The 19,489-nt window shown below is 36.8% G+C and overlaps 1 protein-coding gene across 1 annotated transcript in view; it reads left to right on the plus strand.

The window, feature by feature from the left end:
• Nucleotides 1–1,231: 1,231 nt before the first annotated feature.
• The window catches only part of ZFAT (zinc finger and AT-hook domain containing), a 77,543-nt gene continuing 59,285 nt past the window's right edge, over nucleotides 1,232–19,489 (plus strand). The window contains exons 1-3 of the mRNA XM_088534937.1: nucleotides 1,232–1,317; nucleotides 9,880–10,050; nucleotides 16,684–16,947. Coding sequence (XP_088391063.1) covers nucleotides 1,299–1,317; nucleotides 9,880–10,050; nucleotides 16,684–16,947 — 454 coding nt within the window. The 5' untranslated portion in view covers nucleotides 1,232–1,298. The remainder of the gene's footprint in view (nucleotides 1,318–9,879; nucleotides 10,051–16,683; nucleotides 16,948–19,489) is intronic.

Below are 19,489 nucleotides of genomic sequence, written 5' to 3' on the forward strand. Positions count from 1 at the left end.
CAGAATTGTGCATCTGATTTCAGGCTCTAGGGTATTTTTTTAGAAGTAGGTTTTGCATCACATAGCTGTTTTTGGGATGCTGGGAATAAAAATGGCCTACAATTTAGTGTGTCAAAATGCTCATTAAGAAATATACAGATTTGTGGTATTTTCCTGCAACTGTCTTTTACTCCTCATGATGGAATGTAAGCTGTTTAAAAAGTATTTTAAAAAGTGGCTTCTCAGTAAATGAAATATGCATGCATCACTGATCTTATGACAAGAAATTATTTAGGTTTATTATTGTAGTTAATATTGAAATGAATTCTTGTTTTCACAAATTTTGCTCTTTATGCTTAATTGAATATATTCACTTGCAGTCTAGCAAGCAGTTCAGATAATTTAATGCCATTAATGTCTAGGAAGGCTAATGCAATCTCCATGCAGCCCTTCGTTCCAAAATTAACTCTGGTGACAAACTATACAATGCTGTATTAAATTAATATCAAATGAATTCAACACTTAAGAGTGAAAATGATACAAGATGATAAAACTGATATTCAGTGAGGCTTAGTGTGGAAACGAAATGGAAAAAAGCAACACAACAAAAAAAGGACACCAGGCAGAAGTGCGTGTTCATGCAGAGTATTTGTACTGTGTCAGGAAAAGTATCTCTATTCGGGCTCCTATTGAGAATAGCAAACTAAAAGCAATTTAATGCTCGTATGCAGAGCTTGGAGTTGAATCCCAAACTGACTGCATGTGATTCACCAACCCGTTCACAAACGCGGCTCTCCCCGGGCACGCATAAAAGCTCGGACCTGAACAGACAGACTAAAGAAACAGGGCGAAATAACCGCCTGAGCTGCCTTCAAAACAACCCCCGGCAGCCGCGAGGCCCGGGCGCGTTCACCGCGCTCCGCTCCGCACCCGGCCCCGCCGCTCTCCTCAGCGGAGCGCCCCGCGCGCCGGGACGCGCTGCGCAGGCGCCGCCCAACGGTCGCGTTCGGCCGTTGGGCGCCCCGCCCTCTCCGCGCGACGTCGTTGAGGAAGAAGCCGCCGTGTCGGACACGGCAGATTCGCCATAATCCGACCGTCTCGCCTTACCCTAATCCATTAAAAATATATATATATATAAAATATATATTTTTAAAAAGAGGGTAGGCCGCGAGGGCGCAGTGCGCCACGCGCGAGGCGCGGCGCGCTGGCGCCAAAGTGATTTTGCTTTTCTTAGTATTTTTCACTTTTTTGTTTTAAACCGCAACGCTTGGCGCTGTCCCCCCTCCGCCCCGCCGTGCGCCCCGCTCGCCGCCGCGGCGATGGAGGCTGCGGCCGCAGGTGAGGATGGAAGCGGCGGAGGGGGAAGGGGGGAGCCGGGAGCGCGCGCAGGGATCCGCTCAGGGAGGACGAGCGGCGGCGGGCGGGGGGGGGGGGGGGAGGAAGTAGTTCCGGCCGCGCGTCGTGAGGCGGCTTCCGCCGGACAAGTAGTTCCCCCTGGGGCGGGACGCTAGAGGGGGGCTTAGCCCCCCGGCGCGGCCTGTGACAGGGTCCGCGAGGTGGCAATGGCTCAATACGACCTAATTACCCAGTAATTACCCTGCGGGACGGCTCTCTGACCCGTAGCGGGGGTCGTCCCCGCCGTCCCGCGCGTGGGCGCAGACCATCAGTCCTGACAGGATTTCGCACCCGCACGGGAGCAGCCTTATCAGGGAAACTTATCTAAACAGAGTTTCTAACCTGCGCTGTGTAAGGGCTAGTGGAAAATAAACTACTGCAGCTGGTTATTTTCTCACCTGGAATTGAATCAGACGATAGAAAGTTCCCCGAGAATCTAATCTTATATATATGTGTGTGTGTATATATATATATATATATATATATAGTTTGTGTAAACACACTAGTCTTCATAAAAATAACGTATGGTTATTTCTGGTGGTTGAACATAGAAAATTCCCAGGTGGCTGGTGAGTTTGGTGTTGGGACGGCTGAGCTCTGTGCTGGGCTTCGGAGCCATCTCTTTTAGGTGCCTTAAGAAAATAAATACTCAGACTTTCAGAGCCAATCCTGGTGCCGACAACCGATGACAGCTCTTGTTTTCTTCTTTACTTGTAAAGGGGGGTCCAAATGTTTTCCGGGCTGCTTGTAGTGTAGTTTAGGACCTGGAAACACAGTACTTATTTTTGGAGACTTCTGCAGCGCAGTGTTTAGCCACAGGAGGACTCTCTTGCAACATATAAAAGACTTAATCTCTTATAAACATACTCTGTTGCTACAGAGTATGTTTGAACGTGTTATTTCTTAAGGTTGAGGAAAAAGTCGTGCTTCCATTCATGTACTGATCTATTTTTGCTGTAGTCATATGTAGTGTAGTAATGGCAGTTCATAAAACAAAGTTGTAGTAGTAGCAATTAACAATCATATGCCAAATAGTGACCCTTCTACAGAGGTAAATTGATTATTCTGAACTTCCATGGATTAGTTAATTTGCTTATTTTGTTGCGTGTTTCATTTGAAATCATTTATGGAGAAAACTTTGTGATTGGCTAAACTAGTTATTAGCATATCCTTTTTAACCCAGGTCTGTGAGTTTTTTGTTGTTATTTTTAATATATTCCAGGTAATTGAAATCCTTTAGGCAGTGCTTTATTTTGCAGAACTTTATGTGACTACTGTGAGGAGCAGTCTTACAACTTTACCAAACTTTGCCCACATTTTACCTTGCCAACCCTTAGCAATGTAAGTAACAGTGGGATGTCACAGGATAAAAGATGATTTAGTGGATTTTTAAGGATAAACATACTGCTATCATCTCCTTACAAAGGATACAATTTGATGCGTTCTATTTCCCACTGGGCCTTAACGGGTTCCAAGGAAAAGCTTGAGAAGAGGGCAAGGATGCAGTCATGTTGCCTGGAAGCCGCTGGGCCTCGGCTAGATTTTCATTATTATTATTTCTAAGAATATAAATATTGACTGGTCACTGTGATTTCATTTGTCACAATTTATAGTCTTTTTTTGTATTTCTTATTTGAAATTAACTTTAATGAACTTTAACTTTAGGAAGATGTTTTCCTCTGCAAACTTCTTTGCTTCCTTTTCAAGCTATTTAGCTTTTTTTTCCCTCTGGGCCTTTTTAAAATCTTCTTTATAGATTAGCATCAAATATGATGCTTTTGTCTTCATGCTGTTTTCAAGGATTCAGCTCCTTGTAATGTTTTTAGCCCTCTCCCCACTGCTTTTAAAGATACTTTTAATCTTTATTCAGTTCAATTGCTGCAGTTAAACACAAAATCTTTGACTTTTTATTGCTCTTGTAAAAGATTTCTGAGTACTTGTTTAATCTCGGGTACAGAGTGCTTCTCTAGTAGTATCACCTTGAATGAGGGCTCTATATTTTCCTCTGGATAAAGTCAGGAACTCTTTCCCCTCACACGGTTCCTCATGCATTGCTCGTGATGCAGCTGTTAATGGTGTCTGAACGTTTGATCTTAGCCTCCTGTCCTGACCTGATGTTTGGTCAGTCTACCTAAGGGTAACTGAAGCCTCTATTATTATTATTGCTCTCTCCTTTTAACCTCTTCTATTTCATCAGCCTCTTGCAGTCACTCTGACTATAGTGCTTAGGCAGTAGACACTGCAGGGCTGACTTCTCCAAACTTCTAAACTGACTCTTCTAATGTGCTTTACTAAACCGTGCTAGTTTTCAGCCCTTAGAGCTTTTTGTTGCTGGAAGCAACTTGATAAGCAGGTTTCTAAGCTTCCTTTGACAATAGCATCACTTTACAAGCAGCACAGCCTACTTCCTTTCTTGTATACTTTGTATTTTTGTTCTGGTATCCTGCTGGTGTTACGCCTTCAACCTACTTTCTGAAAAATATGTCAAAATCTGTGTTCGCAGCTAGGCATGAATGGTTCTGCCCTAGAATTAGGTTCTTGCATTAGTGAAGAGCATGTAGGTGCTTCGCTTAAAGCAAAGGAACAAAAAGCAAAACCAACAACATATTCCAGCTGTCCTTTTCGGTTTCCCCTTACAGTTCTGCTTTCAGTGCTCCTCTGAAAGGAGCCTTCATGGTTTTACACTGCAAGGGGAGGCATCTTGATCTTTATGGCCTTATCCCCCTGTCTTTAATCTTTAACTTAACGGCTTTTCCATGATCTTAAATTTTATCGTAGATGAAGCCTATTTATCCTCTCATTTTTTGTTTTGTTTAGTTTTGTTTCCTCAGCTTGCAATATTCCTTTAGGCATATGGCAAAGTATCAATTTGTTCTGCTCACCACAGCACTGTTGTGAGTTCATGCCTCAACTGGTTAGCAGTAGCTTAAAGAGAGCTTTTAATTTCCGCACTTTTGTTTTCTCTGTCACAGAATAATTGTATTGCATAGATTTCTTGAATGCTGTTTATTTCTTAACCAGAAATACTCACAAGCTTCTGTGTATTTTAGTCTTAAATCATCATTTTCAGTCATAAAACCTAAGAATCCAGTGTGGCAGTTTACCTTGTAAACTTTTGGTCTGGTTAGAAAGTTTTGGATATTTATGACGAGATCTGTTTTCCATATTCATTTTAGTAAAATCATTTAACAGATACAGTTAACAGAAGTAGTTTTTGGGCTATTTCTGCTCTAATGGTATCAAATAATGAAAGTTTTGTATAGGTGTTTTCAGATCCTTAGTGAGGACAGTATCTTTGTTCAGTGCAGATAATATGCCATAATCCCATGCAATAATTTCTCGATGAAGCAAAATGGAGAAAATAGGTGTTAGGAAACAAGTACTATCCTTTCCTTTATCAAATAAAGAAAAATAAATGTAGTTTATACTAACATCTTTATTAAAATGATTACTAAAATGTGACAAGGTGGAAGAGGAGGTCTATATTTTTGGATAAATTTATTCCTTTGAGATTGAAGCATATGTATTCAAAACTTAGATTCATTTGAAGTTCCTTCTTTGGGAAATATAAAAATGCCCTTGACAGTTATTTGTATTTTACTGAGATTATGAAATAATAATGATTGCCTGAAAATATTAAGAATGTGTAATCGCACATTTAACAGTTTTAAAAAAGGCTGCTTCTTTAAGAAACAGGTTGAAGTGGATTTAATGAAATCCACTGAGCCGCCGGCTGCAGTAGAGCAGGGAGTTAAATGACCTGGAACAAACTGGAAATATGTCTGGTCCCGGGAGCAGCTAGTGCTGCAGAGCCGGAGCAGCAGGATTGACCCGGAGACGGATTCTGAGCTGAAGACACAGATGCGGTTTTTGTATTTTTTGCAGATTCAGTAAAGAAACTAAGTAACTGGCACGCAGGAAGCTAGGAGAGAGAAGAAAAGGGAAACTAGGGTACCAGAGGAGCTGGATATGTGACAGAAAATCCTTTCGTCTAGAGTAAAAAGTGATGATCAGTGGCTAGAGCAGTGACTTTGCAGGAAGAAAATTCTTTAGTTGCAAGTATGGCTAGCAAATAGGTGGTTATTTTTTGTTGTGGTGTGTAACTAGGTGTTAACCCTGGAAATAAAGATACATTTTCTTACTTCACTGGAGGAAAGGAATTCCTGAATCTCTCTTAGAGCAGAATGCTGCAGGACAGTTTTTGGGAATCATTCAGTGTGTGTGTCATGAGGACAGAGTGATAGCTTTGGATCTGATCCGTCTAAAATCTATGAACGCTTGAAGCTACTTTTGTCTTTGTTAAGATTTTAATTTAAGGATGAATGATTTAAGAATAATTTAAGAATGAATACTGTTAGGTTCAAATGAAGCCCCAGTAGAAGCAGTTAGTTTAGCTGGGCATGGGAATGGAAGTATAAGTTGAAATTAATAGGTGTAAGTTAGAGTAGTTGTGTTGTAAACTTGGAAATACAGTGAGGAACAGAGAGAATCTGATAGAGTATGAAAGACACCGGAGAAAGAAAGGAAATGATTAAAAAATGCTTGATAGGAAGTGAACAAAAGAATTGGAAACAAAGTCTAGTCTAATTTGAGAGCTGAAGAGCTACAAAACTGCGAATAAAAATTATATTAAAATGATACTGCAGGTGGGAGGAAATCTGTCAAACATAATGCTAATGGTGAAGGAGAAAAAGGGAAAAATGTATAATTTTCCGTTATACAGTCACACATACTTAATTGTCACTAAATAATAAGGGAAAAAAATAAGAAAGTGCTATTCTGGGAGTTAAGTAGAAGTCTTTTAATTACAGAAAGTTCTCTGTAGTAAGGATTTGATGGTGATCAGACAGCAGAGGCTTTTTTTTTTTTTTTTTCCTTCCCAAATGTGATTAGTAAGTTTAGACTACGGTAAGTTCTACTTCATATTTCGAAATTTATTACTGTGCATATTAGGAACAAAGCGCAGTTGGGTAAATATTTGTACTATTGATTGCAATATTCCTCAGGCCGATAGATGTCAGCTTAACTCTTTGTATTTACTGTGGGGTTCTAGTTGCCTTTAACTGCTACAGAACTGTAAAGGCTACTATAGAAGTTCTAAACTACTGCCCGTGTTAAAAGATGTGCTGAAATGGTAATTTAGAAAAATGTATATGATGTATATGACATAAATGCACATGGATAAGCTGTTTTTTCTTTTCTTTTTTCTTTTTTTTTTTTTTTTAAACCCAGCTGTATGTTTCTCATGGAAATACTTTCAAAAAACAAAACAAACATAGGCTACATTTTATGCTAGATGTAGTCTTATGCTTTGTTAGTTCTGGCATATATGACAATATTATGTTAACTGTGTCTCTTAATAACTTTTATTTCGTACATTTTTTTAGCTTGAGTCCTTCTCCTGCCTCCTCCCCTCACTCCCCTAGCTCTCCATCGAAACCAGGCAGGTGGTCTCTGAACTGCTTTGTGGGCCGCACAGTGAGTAAGGGAGCCTGCTTCCTAGGCTGTAACTAGCTATTTGCCCTCTAGTTACACCAGTTTTTAATTTCCCTTTGCTGAATTCTTGATCAGTAAAAGGAAAATGCTGTCGATGAATTAAGCAGTACTTTGAACCCTTTGGAAGAAAAAAAAAACATTTAAAAGACTTCACTTGCCATTTTTTGTTTTGTTTAGAAAGAGAAAATGATAATACAAGTTTCTGGGTATATTTAGCATAATTTTTGTGGGCAAACTGGAGGCAATGTGTAGTCACAATGCATATTTAGAAGCTAGTATGTACCCGATTGTCTTGGGCTGAAATTTGTGTTTGTTTACCTGCACACTTGATTACTATTTCTTTAATTCTCTGCATATTTAACTGCTGTCTAATTAATTACCCTGTTGATTTCCTACATAATTAATTATCTACTACTTAATCATAGAATCTCTGCATAGTTAATTGACTTATTGCTTATTTGATTTTTACACTTAATTGACTTTAATTCATTGCTCTATTACTATACCACCTAGTTAGCAACTGTTAATCAATTACCATTTGCTTGCTCCTGCTGTAGTTGTTTAGGCCCATGATCAGCCCAGTTTATGCTCTGCTTTTGGCTTCCGAATTTGTCTTCCGGTCATTCTTCCTAAACTCATTTATTTCCCCATTTGTGATTTTTTTTTTTCCCTTTCCTCCCATTTCACTTGCTTTTCCTGTCAGTGTCTGGGCCTTCAGAGGCATTACTGTTTACTTATACTGTTCTCTGCTACTTGGTTTATTCACTCTATTTTTACTTCTTTTTGAAGCATTGCTTTACTTGAGTCATTCCTGTGGTGTTTCATTTTGTTTTTTTGCTTTAGGTGATTACCTTATGACCTTAAGCACATGGGGCTTTAACAACCTTTAAACAACCCTTTTTGGGGCATTCTTCCTGCTCTTCCACCCTTTGCTATGTCCTCACTGGGAACACTGAGAAATAGCTGCTGTGTGGGTACAGATGAAAACTGTTGAAGGAGGAGATGGGAGGCACAATGTGGTGAGCCTGAGTTTTTAGGGGAAGAAGAAAATTGCAGGTTAGAAAGTAGTGATGGCAGTAGATAATAAAACCTCAAAATAGAAGTATCACCCAGATAGTGGAATTTGTATGTTTAGTGTTAAGTATTTTGATAAATGTTCATTTTATATATAAATTTATACATATATATGCATGTATATTAAATATGCACATATGTGTTTTTTACTTTTGTATTATGAATCTTAAATATGCATACACGTTTAGACAGAATAGTTCTCATTGTTTTAATAATGAGCCTTATCATGTTTTAATTTTAAAAGAAAGAATAAATGCTAAAACTGCTCTAGCAGAACTGTTTCAAAGGGACCTTTCCATTATATACACGCTGCAGTGGAAATAAAAATATGTGTGTGCTCAAGGCAGGCAAATGCCTGAGAAGGAACCCTGTTGATCTTACAAGGATACATTGAGCATTTTATGTATTTTACATAACTGTTTTTATGCTTAATATACTGTATCTTTGGAAGGTAGGTACTGTAAAAACAAACAATATTTGAGGTGTTTTTCAGAGGGTTTATTATTATTATTTAAGACATGTCATGTTTTTTAGTTTTGAGGTTGTTCTATTATAGCTTCCTCTTATATTTATTAATATGTTTATTAGCTATTTATCAGCTTCCTCTTCACCCCCCAAATCCCCCCAAATCTGATAGAATATAACATCTTTTCTGACTAAGAGGTGGTTTTGTGTGGACCCCAAGCAGTATTAATTATTTCATGTGGACGCTATTCAGCTTTGGGAGCCTGAGGGAATGGAAAGTTTGAAGCAGATCCCTGGGCCAGAGGTTTCTGTAGGTACTTGAGGAATCAGCATAATGTTAGAATTGGCTCCTAGTTGTTAGTTTTCACTGGGCACAGGAAGGAGCAAGGGCTATTTAAAAAATCAAAGCATTAAAACAAATCACACATGTTTTAAAATGGAAACTAAGTCTTGTGGATTAACTGTTTTCCAAAAGTTTGGGAGTGTGTTTTATTTTATTTTTTTTTAATCTTGATTTTTTTTTTTCAGTTGTTAACTTGTAATATGCAGTAACCCTTCTTTTGTCCTTTACTGTCTTGTGGTTTTGCTTTTGCTGTGGCAGCACATGTCTATTCTCAGTGAATAAAGGAGACAGAATTTTAACATAAAGAGAAAATCTGCTAAATTTCAGTTTAAATCAGTGGACAAGGAAAATTAGAATTAGTTTTAATGTCCTTCTTCATTTGGTAATGGTTAAAAATTCATTGGCTTTTTTGTTTGTCTAAAAGAGGATTGTTTTGGGAATCAACAAAAAATTTTCATAGGACGTTTAAATCAAAGGATATATGAAATAGTGTTTCTGTTAATGTCAAATATATAAAATATAATTGTTTACACCTCTAGGACCTCTAGGAAATGTTTTGTTTTGAGAGTAAATCTTCCCCTGCCTCTGCCCATAATTTTTCCTCCTATTCTTTTCAGAACTTTACCTGTTTAGATCAAGCAGATAAGATGGGTAAATGTGATTAGAAACAGCAGTGAGGTCCATAAATGTAAACTGGATGTGGAGCCCAGCTTTTCTACCTTATAGGGTCACTTTGGAAGGATGAAATGTGTTTTATACCAACATGGCACACGCATGGATTGCATGCAGTGACTTCACATTTTATATAATTTTCTATTTTTCACTATCTGAGGCTTAGAGAAGAAAATATTTTTTGTCTGTCTTTATTCCTTTTAAGTCTTATTATTTCTAAGAAGATTTGAGTAAGGATGAATTTCTTGCCCTGCGAGAGTCTGAATAGAAGTTCTAACCATTTCTTAAACTGTTTAATTTTATGATTCACTATGAATGCATTCATTTATTGGTGCAACAGTCTTTAATTACTGTCTAATTTGTGTTGTCAAAAATAAAACTCAGTACCTAGTGGTATTTTAAATTAACCACTAAAATTTACAAGTATTAACTCTGCCTTTAAACTTTTTTTTTAGGGGTCAATTCCATCTTCATGTGTAAACTTTGTAACTTATTTTCACCAAATCAGTCGGAATTACTGTCCCACGTCTCTGAGAAGCATACAGAAGAGGGGACTGATGTGGACGACATCATTATTCCGCTCCAACCACTAGCAGCACCCACAAATATAAGCAAAAATGGAGAAGGTACTTGGATAAATTGGAAAGAATGTATTTTTCAATTAGTTATTTGTGTTTTACTGGAGTCTGTCATATCATGATTTCACACTGTGCAAGGAATTACTTACATAGCTTGTTTCTATAATGGTCACTGTGTACTGCCTGCTTGAATTTCATTCCGTGCCAAGTGCATCAGAGGATGAACTTGCATAAACTCAACATGTGTCAGGGGATGATTACATTGGTTCTTTGATTTTAAATGTCAAGTATGGCAAAATCTGCTTAATAAGGCCTTAATTGGAAGCTCTGTGATAAAAATGGAAACAATGTTAGTTCTAAACAATTGAGTTTTCCATGACAAGCAGACAGTGCATCCGGAGCTCAAGGTAGAGAGGGAATGTGGGTCTTGAAGCTTAGGATAGTGGCATGCTTTGAGTTGTCCAACTCTTGGCTTGTTGTGTTTAAGATAAATAATAATTTTAATAGAATTATAGATAATAGTAGATAATTCTATTTAGAAAAGAGATGGCATAATCCATAATTTTTAGTTTTTCTTTGATATTGGTTCTAGTAAATAAAGCAGTCTGGTAGTGAAAGGTTGGATTAGTTTTTCAGAACAATTTCACTCAGCTTTGCAAGAAGTTATATTGATTACCTTTTCAATTGATTATAATTGCAACCAAGTGTAATAGTAGGGAGAGGTATAAAGTAATTCATATTTCATAATTACACTTTTCTTTAGGCTCTTATTGAACAATGTTTTTATTGTTGGCAAACCTTTTATTTAACACAACTACCATGATTTTGCAAATACTTAATCATTACGATTACTGGATTTCATGAAGTGTGTGTTTGTAATTAAAACAACAACTACTAATGTCATACTTGAAAGAATACTTTTCTTATTGTTAACATATACATGCGACATATATTTTCATTTGCTTACTAGCAAATATAGAATCATCAGTATAGGAAGATGCTTTTAATAATTGACATACAGTATTAGCCTATAGCTGCTATTTCCTCCTGTAGTTAGTGCGGAGAAGATTGCCCCAGGTTAACGTTTCACACTGCATGGTGCAGTGTGCATGCAGGGCGCATAAATACCAGAACTGCATCAACTACAGGATGAGTACCTCATGAATGCAGAGTCCATCTTCCTTTCTTACATTTTCTTTCCAGGTAACGCTTCACTCAGCTGTATTTCTGAGCACAGTGATGCTTTGTAACACATTCCTGCTCCTTTTAGTTATGGGGCAGTTTGTAAACTGCTTTTGCATTTATGGCAGGGACTCTCTGCCATTTCTGTATTGTATACTGCCAACTCTACATTTACAAAATTTTGCATTTTTCAGAACAGTGTGTAATTTCAGTACTGATCTGAGGCAGAAACTAGACATATAAGGCCTGAATAGCCTACCGTAGCCTGCAGCCTAAATAAAAGTTTGCAAATCTAATTATATAAAATATAGCATCAGATTTTTAGTTATTCTTTGTTTGATGAGTACTTTGCATAATCTGATGTGATGTTGTTTTGAACATAGCTTTCAGTTTATGGTATAGGAATACTATGATATTTGCTTCTTTTCCTCATACAGATTCATCTGAGATGGATAATTTGGTCTGAGGTCTTGTTGAATTCTTTCCCACATTATGTTTAAAATTTAGAATATTTCTCAACCGAATCCTTTTTCAAGGCATTACATTTTCCTCTCCTGATTTGGAATCTACAGCAGAAAAAACTCAGCTCATTTTTATTTCACTTTTTTTGTTGTTTCTCAGTGGTCCCTTTTGTGCTTTTTTTGCAGTTATTCAGTATTGTCACTAAAAACAGAAGTGATTGATGAACGAGCCTAGAATTTAAAACTTCTTTTCAGTACTTGTTGGCTGGTAAATGAATGTTTTTGTGTCCTTTCTATTTGTTCTGTCTAGTTTCTATTCCAAGTGTAGGTAAGCACTGCAGTTATTCCAAAATTGTTTTAGATGAATGAATGGTGAGTGCCTAATGGAGTTCTGGGTTCTGCCTGAGAGATAAATTAATAATTTTAAAAGCACTGTGGAGAAGTAAAATGCTAAACTTGTTTATTACATAAACAACTAATATTTATTACTGTAATGTATTTTATTGGCAGTGCTCTCTACTGAATTTTATTTCCTTATGCCTCTTTTCCATGCTTGTGTCATGATACCCTTAGACTTAATTTGTTTTGGTTTTGCTATTGTCATACATGTTGTCATATAGACCGCATTTTTCCAGAGCTGAAGTGTAGCCTCTTTGACTGTGAAAAAGCCAAGTGTTTACTGGTTACACTAACCAATCATACTCTGCTTTTACATAGGATTTCTTTTTGTAACTTTTCTTAGTGATTGTCCATCTCTTTCAAAGTACTTCTCAACTCTGCCGTTTTGCTTCTACTTGGTCAGATTGCTGGTGTTTTGAGGGGGAGCATGGATGGCCGAAGCTTTATTTATTCATAATATTCCCAGAAGGATTATAGAGTTAACCAAATAAAAACTATATGTTCCTCATTAGGTGTTTTGCACCAGCAACTATTATTTACTTCTTATCATAGGCTATGTCTGCATTATGTGTTCTCTGCAGCACAGTCTTCAGGCCTGATTTATTGATTGTGAGACCTGGAAGAAAGTTAAAGTATTAGAAGCCTGGAAGGTTAATCTTTTAAGATTATTTAAAAGCTAGGTGGTATGTATCTCAGCTTCATCCTGACTTGAAGATGAGATGCAACAAGAACTTATATTCTGACCTGCCCTAAGAGCTGTTCCCGAGTCCTAGGATGCACAGTAATGGAGTCTGTGTGTGTATATATGTAATGATAACAGTAATGGTGTTAGGCTGTGGATGGGATTTATTTAGCACATTCTGAATACAGCCATGTACTACTGCAATTTATATGATTAAATAAAAGAAGATAAGCTTTTATGCTCACACTTGAGGGGGGATTTATATTGCGTAATACATCCACCTATAGAAATTTATTTAGAATGCCTTAATTAACACTTTCTCAAGTGTCACACTTGTGTGACTTCCAGCAAACTACTTGTGTTTTGATGATGCTATATCTGACAGTGTGATGGCTCCCCAAAGCTATTTGTCTATACAGGTTTGGGGGAAAAGAGCCAATTGAATGGTAGGAATCTCTTACATCACCTATTCCTCTCAAATCAGAGCTATTTACCCTATGACTACGTTAACATGATTTGCTGAAAGGCTGTATATGTGTAACCTGAATTATACATGCCGTGAAGTTAAAATTGAATAAAATAACTTTACAAAATTATATTTAGGCCTGGGTTGCGGATCTCTGTTTTTATGCAGCGTGATCCCAAACAAGTAATTTGTGAAAACTATCACGTATCCCAATAGATTTTTTTTTTAATAGATATTGTATAAGGGAATAATTAAATATAATTTTTCTGTATAATAACATGAGGGCTTCATAAATGGGGATGTTCTGTGCTACACACAGGCTGAACATTTTTCAGACAATTGATTATTAAATGGACTGGTTTTGAAAAGCTTGTGTAATTTCTATGAAGGAGCAGCACAAAAAATAGTCATACATATTTTATTTCACTATTCTTTTTGAAGTGTCTTAGAATTTTTTTAATGTCTTTGAGGACCTAATTATATAGCATAGTACAGATTGTCTTCCCTGAATGTTCCCATTGTGTACCCAGTAAAATCAATGTAAAGATTTATTTCAAGGAACCTGTAGTGAGCATAAAAATCCCCAGGGACAACTGAGATTTAGAAGGAGGGAAATATTAAAAAATGCTAAGATTGTACTTTAAAAATCTTTTTTAAAGACCAATTTAAAGTGAATTTCTGACCAAGTGTGCTTGAAACAGTTGCTTGGGTGTGCCTATGTGCGCATATGTGTTTTTCCTGATATACTACTTTTGTCATTACCAGTTAAGCAGATGTTTTTCCAGTGAGGGGCAGTGTTGCTGGCTGGCTTGGTTATGTGCACATGAGCAGAGGACACGGTGCTGCCCCGGCCCCGTGTGCTGCTTATCACAGGCTGCACGTTGAGCTGCAGCTAGTGCCGTGGCCACAAACAGCTGGAACGTACGGCCATGGCCATGGTTAAACACCCGATTCTGCAAGTGGCAGCCCAAAATAGCTTGAAATACACTTAGCCCTGGAATGAGGGGAAGAAAAAAAATGAGAGAGGAATGAAATAAAGTGACTGCCATAAACCTCAGAAGTCTTGGTGGTCTCCTCCCCAGGGAATGTTCCTACCTAGCACTTGCCGAGAAGCCTTGTTAAATCTCTGAGAACTGTTGTGGACTCCTCCGCTTGGTTATTTACAAGTAGGTTTAAATTTACAATCTTAAAGTTACGGGATTGTTTGCTTCCCCATTCTGTGGGTGAGAGGAACTCTACAATCAAGCTGCTATAAGGGTGCATTTCTCACATTTCACTTACTCATGTGATTCCATTTCTGTTTTCAAATGCTGTTTTGTCTTTCATTACTTTACATTAAAATGATCAAGAAGAAATACACCTTTTTCAGCTGACTCCATCTCCCTTCTTTTTGGATATTTTGTTGGACAATTTCATGATGGTTGTAAAAGGATATTATGAAGAGTGGATAGGGTGTTTAAAGTCACACTTGGAGTCTTAGAATTTATATTCTATACTAGCTTCAGCAATATCTACATCTTCAGTCCTCGTAATATGATTTACACTGTGAAAACTTGGGAATTTTTTGTATATGCTAGCGTGAAAGTATGTTTTTGTTTATTAATTATGATGTTATTTTCTTTCAGTTGAGGCTAGTGATTGCTGCAAGTGATGTGTATCCAAATAAAAGCAGCAAAAAGAGCTTTTGAGGGCATTGAAATCATCTGTCTCTTTTTGGCTGATTATTCTGTAGCAAAACCACTTTTACCTAAATGAAGTAGTGTGGAAATTCACTGGTGGTAAAGGGTTCTATTAAAGTGAAAAGATTGCTTTTATTTCTATCTCTTAGGCAGCTTTCAGTGTTTTTCTTACTACCTTGCATTTAAAAAGACAGGTGATCAGCACTGTACCAAGATAGAGTGGTTTGTCTTTCCTGTGTTATCAATTAGGTGATTATCTCAAAGCTGTGGTCTGTGCAAGAGGGTTTTTGTTTGCTTGGAATACTTAAGGGAAGTGTTGAAAAGCGTTGAAAACCTCTTGTTTTTTTCATCCTCTGCCCTTAGGATTTTTGAGGTCATCTATTTTTCTTTTTTTTGTTTTCTTCTCTGGCAAGCACATATATTTGAAAATCATTCGGAATTATTTTTAATGTTTTCTTCTCTTATGTAGTTGGGAACTTTACGTTGCCAGTGTCAATCTACCAGACAGAATGTAGGCTGTTGGCTTAATGAATACTTGATAAAGAGGCAGTTCTCATAGTTCTTAATATACTTAGACGTTAGTGAAAGTTTCTGGAATAAGAGCGGTAAAGAAACAAGTTGCTTATGAGGAGGGACAGTTTAAGTGTTAAGCTTGTTCTTCTTGTGGACAAACATGTTCACAAACAATCTGAAACAAAAAATCTGAAAATTCAAACAATCTGAAAGTTCCTCATGAAGTATGGTATAAAGCACTAAAAAATCACACACATGGCTTCCTCCAAGATCTGTGAAGAAAGATACAGACCAATTCCTTTCATTTTTATAAAACCAGTAAAATGGGAGTAACTGGTAGCCAAACTAACTAACTGAATTAATTGGTAGTGAAAATCTTTTAAAAGATTTCATCACTATCTGGAAATTTGTCCCATTTCCTCTTATTTTTCTCGACTAAAAGTACCCTGTGGATTTAGTTGATTAAGTCAATCTCATTTCCTAAGTTTGTGACAGGATATTAGCGAAATGGCTTTTGAAATAACTAGAGTAGTGATAGGAGAAATCTAAAGACATGTAAAGTTTTTTCTATTTTCTGTGTTTCCAGTATGATCTGCTATATGTCATTGAGTTATCCCAATTTCCTCCATAGAAATAGGAAAATGTAAATTTATATACTATTTACCAAGTATCATGGATGCCTTCTGCTTTTCATTATTTGTAGTAATCATTAGGATTTTTTTTTATATGACTTTAGGAAATCTCTTTGTTTCCAACAGTTTTTCATCCTTGCCACTTCTGGCTAGAAAGTGCTACAAATAAAAAATTCTGGGTATTATTTGAGAGTAATTGTTCAATTCATTAAAAAGACAGCAAAATTTATGTTTTTAAAAAATAAACTTATTTTCTCTCTCTGAATGCATCTCAAATGTTTAAACCACTTCTCTGGGAGTGATTTAAATTAAGATGATATTCTGTGGAGTGTCAAAGAACACAGCTGAACACCTTTCTGGGAGTGCATATGCTGATACAATCATATGGTAAGCTGAATGAATGCTTTTACTTTAATTTCTAAAAATTTGTTGCACTTTGACATATTCAGTAATGCAAATGTGATTGCATTGCAGCTAGGAGAAATGCCAACAAATGTCTTCCTGTAAAAATAAGTTTGTGGGAAGCTAAGCTATTCTAATCTTCCAGTGGAGGATTTCAAACTTAAATTAATATCCTTACTTTTCAGAGAGCTGTATGGATATTAGCCAATTATCACAATAATCCTGTGAATTTTCATTAAAGCTCGTTTTCAACTTTCTTTCCCAGAGCTTCTTGTGCAGAAGAGAAAAAGGGGCAGACCAAAAGGGTCTACAAAGAAATTCTGTGCGGATGAAGAAGTGGCAGAGAACAGTAATTCTGCTCCGAGCGAGGAAGCTCAGCCTGGCTCGGAGGAAGGACCAGAACCGGCCGAAGTCTCCCCAGGCAGTTTGGAGTGCAAGAAGTGCAGTCGGAAGTTCTCAAACACGCGCCAGCTGAGGAAGCACATCTGCATCCTTGTTTTAAATGAAGGAGAGGAAGATGGAGATGGAGGTAAGAAACGATCCAGCAAAAACATATGAAGTATGTTGTACACCATTTTTTTTTCTGTTTGGATTGTTACCTGATTGGTGACAACTTGTTGCACCTAATGTTAATTTTAAATGGAATTTTCTCCTTTTCACATTCATTTGGATGAGTCCATGTCAAAAGTCAACTAGGCTTTTTGTCAAACTTACTGGGTCAGTGAAGACTAGAGTCATCTGGAGCAAATGGAACAGATGGAAAGCAAAACTGAGAAGAGAATCAGGCGTTTTTTCTGAAAGGTCGAAATGTTTATTACACAATAGGTGTGTTAGACTCAATGAAACAGTTCTTTTGCATAAGAAACTATTGCATTGCTCACAAAGAAGATCATATTTTTGAGTAAAATAAGATTTGTCCACATAGATGGCTATCATATGTCAGGGAAGAAGGATGGTGCTGTTGGGTTTCTAACGGGAAACTTGAACAGGCTTCAGTGATTAAAAATATTTATTGTTTTTGTTTGTTTTTAATGGGGATAAAAACAGGGATCGTCTTCTGGCAAGAAACTTGACCAGGCTTCAGTGATTAAAAATATGTATTTTTTTTTTTAATGGAATTAAAAATAGAGATCGTCATATGTACTTATGAAAACTGGGATACAGACTTTTGCGTCTTCTTCCGGGTTAGATATAGAAACAAGCAGTCGACTGAAAACTGAAAATTGTTTTAAGGCCTACTATTACAACAAGCAGTATCTTTTTCTTAAGAAGCAATTGCAAAATATCTCTATATTTTTCATATAATCAGAGGGTTTTTATTTCTTGTTTGTTTGCTTTTCTATTTAAAGACCACTTCTTTGGGTGACTTGTTTTATTGCATTAAAAAATTAGTGCCAAACATCCCTCTTATTTTACAATAGTTCATATGGAAGGGGGTGTTTGGAATCTTAGAGCTCTCTCTTTAATCTTGCTTTAAGATTGTTTGCAATGGTGGTGAATGTCACAGAGAGAGCAGTACATTCATCCAGGTTATCTAACTTGATCTGAGTTTTGTGCTTCTGTTAAATTTAGCTTTTTGCTTTTTTCTGTGCAATATCCTGTTGGTTCTGTTTACTGATCAAAACTTGTCATTGATTTTTCTCTACTGTTTTTTTTTAATTATTCCTTTGTGTCCACTGTGCCCTTGTGGTTCACAACTCGTATGTACTCTGTGAGATGTAGAGTATGACTTAGACGCATTTTAATTATTCTTTCTTGTATAAGATGTGTTGACAGAACACAGAAACTCTTGCTTTCATAAAATACCTAATTTTTTCCACTGTCACCAGTGGCAGGGTTTTTTAAACACCTTCAGTGCAGCTGTCTGATCTCTGACATCCTAAGTGTTAGTGCCCTTTGCTGTTTGTATGTGCTAGATACAGTGTTAACATTTGCTTTATTTCAGCAATGTTACCTTTTCTAACTGACCTATTAAAGTAAAGTTGCAGAGGTCAGAGTATGAGTTCAAATTAGCTGTTCTCGACATGCTAGCTCATTAGAGCTGCTAAACATTGTTTATTCTCTTACATTACACACTGACAGACTTCTCAAACTGCTTAATGTTGCATTACGAGCTCAAAAAATTTCTTTAAAGTTTGAACCCTTGGAATTGTGCTGTTGTCAGACTCAGTTTTCATTCAGAAAAAAATTCTGAGGATGATATGTGGACCTTCTAAACATGAACAAAAAAGCCTGAAATTTGACTGCTACAGCAATGTTGACCTTGAGCAGTGAGTCCTTGAACTTGAGGTTGCATCAGGATTGTTGGCAACTGAAGGCCATTAAACTAACGAATTATCTAAGTACATTACAAAGCTATCTGTATTTCTGATTTTCATCCTGCTTTTTCCTAACAAATTCCAGAGCGTTATTGCTTTCGATTGTTTTTTAAACTTGCTTCCTGCTTATTTTATTGAGTGCTGCCTTACTCTGTAACTCTGAATATGAAAACGCTTGGACTCAATTCTTCTCCCGTAGTCTTTGACCTCGAACTTAATACACACTAGCTAGATTTTCTGCCTTCGTCCATTGTTTAAGGTGTTGCCTTTCCAACTTGAAATTGCTTTTCGTTAGTTTTTGACTCATGTTTTTCATGTCTTGCAAAGCTTAGCATTATATGGACCTCTGATTAATAATCAAATATGTTTTCATCTGTGCATGTACAACACATGTCTCTTAGAAAAACAAACAAAACTGCATCGATTTGGCAGTACTTCAAAAAGTCGCACTTTATGTAAACTCAAACAAGAAGAAAAACCCTAAAAAACCCTTGCCCAGGTAGAGAACATTTGTGCATAGAAAGAAATTGAGAAATTCAAAGGCAGTGTTTCCACAGCTGTGGCTTCACTAAATTGTCTCTTTAATTGAGACTTAAAATTAAAAAGCATGTTTAATAATAAAACTCAAAACTAGAAAAAAGATCTACATGCACTCAAATGTTCCAGATAATTATTGCTGTTTTTTTGATTGCTTTAGTGCTGCTTGAAGCATTGCAGAACTATTGTGCTATTAAATGACAGTCATTTCACATG

Source organism: Tinamus guttatus, unplaced genomic scaffold, assembly GCF_059628265.1.
Source record: "Tinamus guttatus ecotype Peru unplaced genomic scaffold, ASM5962826v1 Tinamus_guttatus_pri_ptg000038l, whole genome shotgun sequence".
NCBI lineage: Eukaryota > Metazoa > Chordata > Aves > Tinamiformes > Tinamidae > Tinamus > Tinamus guttatus.